The 4081-nt window shown below is 49.6% G+C and overlaps 1 protein-coding gene across 1 annotated transcript in view; it reads right to left on the bottom strand.

Moving 5' to 3' along the window:
- SPTAN1 (spectrin alpha, non-erythrocytic 1) overlaps positions 1–4081 on the bottom strand; it is an 89219-nt gene that overhangs the window by 7259 nt on the left and 77879 nt on the right. The window contains 4 exon segments of the mRNA XM_023510575.1: positions 269–565; positions 968–1177; positions 1951–2027; positions 3620–3779. Of these exon segments, the coding sequence (XP_023366343.1) occupies positions 269–565; positions 968–1177; positions 1951–2027; positions 3620–3779 (744 nt within the window).

The following is a 4081-nucleotide window of genomic DNA, read 5'->3' as shown; positions in this document are numbered from 1 at the left end:
TCTTCTGGGATGGCAGGGGAGGGAGTCTAGACATTATGCCAGATCAGAATACTCAGAAGGTCTCTCTGCCTCCACTGCTAGGGCCTCTGGCAAGACTAGGAGGGGAAGTGACTGATCACAGTCAAGGAGGGAATATCTAGTCTGATACATGGAAACTTTAGGTAAACAAAACCATGCTGTTTTCTCCTTCTGCTCCTAAGTTTTAGAATAGGATCTGACGGGAGCCCGGGCTGGTAGGTGCTCAGCAGTGGGGGCAGGGGAGGGGCACCTTGATGATTTTCTGCAGGTTCCTCCAGGTCTCCTCCAAGGCTTCCATGGTGAACCAGGTGTAGGGGTTGGAGGCCACACGGAAACTCTTAATCTGGCGGTCCAGCTCAGCCAGCTGGTTGAAGTCTGCCTGGGCAGAGCTGAGGGAGGAGCGGAAGGCGTCGTGGGCCTCCCGCAAGGCTTTGATCTCCTCCAGGGAGTTGCAGCGCACTGGGTCTGTTAAGTCTTCCTCTGCGTTTTCAAACCAGCTGTTGAAGGCAGAAGCCTTCTTGGCAAAGGTCAGGAAAAGGTCCTCTACCTAGAAGCAGAGGAGATGGAGCTAGGAGAGCTGCCCAGGGCTGGATGTGCAGCTCCCTGGGCAGAAGGGTGGGCAGTGGGGCGTGTGGACAGGGGAGGGAGGGAAAGAGGCATGCAGGGCACACTGGGCACATACTCTGCTCTCTGCCTATCTCCCCTTCTGCTTCTCAAATCTTCCCTTTGTACCTGTTGCCAATCAGCATAGGCTAATGCCAAGACAATCCTGGGTGCTTCTGAGTGGAGCCTTACAAGGCTCTCTGCATGCCTTGGTGACTCTGTGCCCACATTCAGCAACTCTGTGTGAAGCCAGCTTCCTACCAGAATTGTGGCAGAGCATGGCAGATGGAAGGTGGGGTGCCTCCCTTTGCATGGACCCAGATGAGCTTCACCTGCCTGTCCTCACCTTTCGGAAATGACTCTGAGCCTCCAGCAACTTCTTCTTCCGGGTTGCAGAATTGGCCAGAAGCTGGCTCCATCTTTTCATGAGGGAGGCATGCCGGGCCTCAATGGCTTTGGACTGAATGTGCTTGGCGGCCAGCAGCTGATCTTTAAGGGCCGTGATGTTGGCAATGCCTTCCTGCTGGAAGGCCTGCAGGCCGGCATCGAAGGTTTCCTGGAAAAAAGAGCAACAAGCCAATGTATGGTGGCTGCAGTGAGACTATGTAACTTGCTCTTTCTGGGTGCCTCAGTGCAGAAGGGCCAATACCTGTCCCTTCAGATGCCTAAGCCAGGCTGTCAGCCTAAAGTCCTCCCCTTCTGCCAATGCTCAGTCGTATCTGCCCACATTCTTGCCTTCCTTCAGACCACAGATTATTGTGGTGGTCTCCTCTGGTTTCCTGCTTCTAGCAGGGAATATGTTCCTCTCCAGCACCTCTGCCTGGAACACTCACCCTGCTTTTCTTCTGACTTCTTTTCTCTTTCTTTTTTTCAGATAGGGTCTTGGTCTATTGCCCAGACTGGAGTGCAGTGGTACAATCATAGCTCACTGCAGCCTTGAACTCCTGGACTAAGGGATCCTCCCACTTCAGCCTCCCAAATAGCTGGAGTACAGGTGTGTGCCATCATGCCAGGCTAACTCTGACCTCTTTCAGCTAACACTTCATAATTTAATCCTCAAGCCTCAGTAAGGCTTGCCCCAATCCACCTGCTGAAATCCGAGTGAGGTAGCCCCTGCAGTGTGTGCATGTGGCAGGTGATGTGTTTGCTTCCCCGGTTAGTATGGAAGCTCCCTGGGGATCAGGACAGGATTCTGTTCGCTGCTGAATCCCCAGGGCCTGACATAAGATAGTCAAATGCTTCAGTGAAAGGCGCTGACCCCTCATTAGCATCTACCAGGAAATGCTTTTTGCATAAATTTCAATCACTTGACAAATTGGCCACACCAACCTGTTTGGTGAGGAGCGTCTGGACAGAAGACAGGTCTCGGCCATAATCGTCTGTCTTCAAGCTGTTCTCCTTTTCACCTAGAAAACCAGGTGTGGAAAATATACTATAACTTGTCTCAGTGTAGTGAGAGGGATTAAAAAGAAAAACTCCAATGAAAACCGTTATTTTGTTTATATTTATTTTATTTTTTTGAGACAGTCTTACTTTGTTGCCCTCAGTAAAGCGCTGTTGCATCATAGCTCACAGCAACCTCAAACTCTTGGGCTTAAGCAATTCTCTTGCCTAAGCCTCCTGAGTAGCTGGGACTATAGGCACCCGCCACAGTGCCTCTTTAATTTTAGAGACAGGGTCTGGCTCTGGCTCAGGCTGGTCTTGAGCCCATAAGCACTGGCAATCCACCTGCCTCAGCCTCCCAGAGTGCTAGGATTTCAGGCGTGAGCCACCACGCCCAGCCTATTTTGTTTACATTTAAATTCCAATATTACTCACAGCAGTCTCTGAGCTCACATTAGTTGCCCCTCCCTGCATCCCCAGATCCCCAGCCTGCAACTGTACCATAAACAGTCTTTTTGGCCTGTCCTAGATGTAGTTCAGCTGCTACTTATGTGACAGCAACTACCCAGGACATGTGTGTCCTGATATTGGCTTCTAGCTCTCCCTCATTCAGAAGCTAAATGAAGCTGGAAGGATAGTTCTGGCATCTCTGGGCCCATTTTGTTCATGTTATGCTGTCTACGGCTCAGTTCAGGTTTATAGGCTTTTTTTTTTTTTTTTGAGACAGTGTCTTATTATGTCACTCTTGGGAGAGTGCCGTGGCATCATAGCTCACTGCAACCTCAAACTCTTGGGATTAAATGATTTTTTGCCTTAGCCTCCCAAGTAGCTGAGACTACAGGCGCCCACCAAAATGCCCAGCTATTTTTTGTAGCAGTTGTCATTGTTGTTTAACTTGCTAGGGCTAGGTTTGAACCCACCAGTCTCCTCGGTTGTATGTGGCTGACATGGTAACTACTTCCCCGAGGCTCCTCCCTTTTTTGAGACAGTTTCACTATGTCGCCCTTAGTAATGTGCTGTGATGTCACAACTTACAGCAACCTCCAACTCTTGGACTCAAGTGAGCGGTTCTCTTACCTCAGCCTCCCAAGTAGATGGGACTAACTACAGGCACCCACCACAATGCCTGGCTATTTTTTGGTTGTAGTTGTCTTTATTGTTTGGCAGGCCCGGCCTGGGCTTGAACCCATCACCTTCAGTTGTATGTGGCTGTCACCCTAACCACTGAGCCTTTTTTTTTTTAAGTATATAAAAGTTTATATTTCAGAAAGAGAGTAAGAGAAGGGAAGACAGAGTGGAGGAGAGAGAGAAAAAAAAGGGCAGAAAGCAAATAGCAGGGATGTGGCATCCCAAAGAAAGAAAAAAGGAAGAATGACGACTTATAGGTTTTTGTGTTGATAACGCTGGTGTCAGCCCAGAGCCAGGCCATGGTGTCAGGACACTGTCCCTTCCTAGCTGGCCTGCCCTGATGGTAGTTTCTCTGAAAATGCCCACATTTAATCTGTTTCTTCCCTTTAGAAAAAAACCCAGCTGCATGAGAAGCAGATAAGGTGTGGCTATAGAAACAATCTTTCTAGTTTGGGAGAGCGAGAAACCCGGGGCCCTCAGCACTCACCGATCCAGGACTCCACCACGTCAGCCTTCCAGTTGAACTGAAGGAAGGCAGAGTTCTCATCCAGCTTTGCCTTCCTCTGGGCTGCGGCCTTCTCCAGGTCTGACACCTTTCCATTCAGGCCCTTCATCTTTGAAGAGATGTTCTCCTCGTGGTGATTGTTCTAGACCATGAAGAGAAGCACGTGCTCATCATTATCTACCTGTGCTACCTGCCCTGCACCCTCCCTGGGAAGGTAAATTGGGCCACTTGCTCCCTGTCCACTGCCCCAAGCAGAATAGCAGGAAAGCCTTTTTCTTTTCTTTTTTTAAAAATTTACCATCTCAGTGGACAGAGTAATAAGAAAAGCCTTCCTTTTTTTCAGACAGTTTCACCACATTGCCCTAAGTAGAGTGCTCTGGTGTCGTAGCTCACAGCAACCTCAAACTCCTGGGCTTACGCTATTCTCTTGCCTCAGCCTCCCAG

Source organism: Otolemur garnettii, unplaced genomic scaffold, assembly GCF_000181295.1.
Source record: "Otolemur garnettii isolate 467f Iridium unplaced genomic scaffold, OtoGar3 scaffold00014, whole genome shotgun sequence".
NCBI classification, from domain to species: Eukaryota; Metazoa; Chordata; class Mammalia; order Primates; family Galagidae; genus Otolemur; species Otolemur garnettii.
This window is presented reverse-complemented; position numbering and strand designations above follow the sequence as displayed.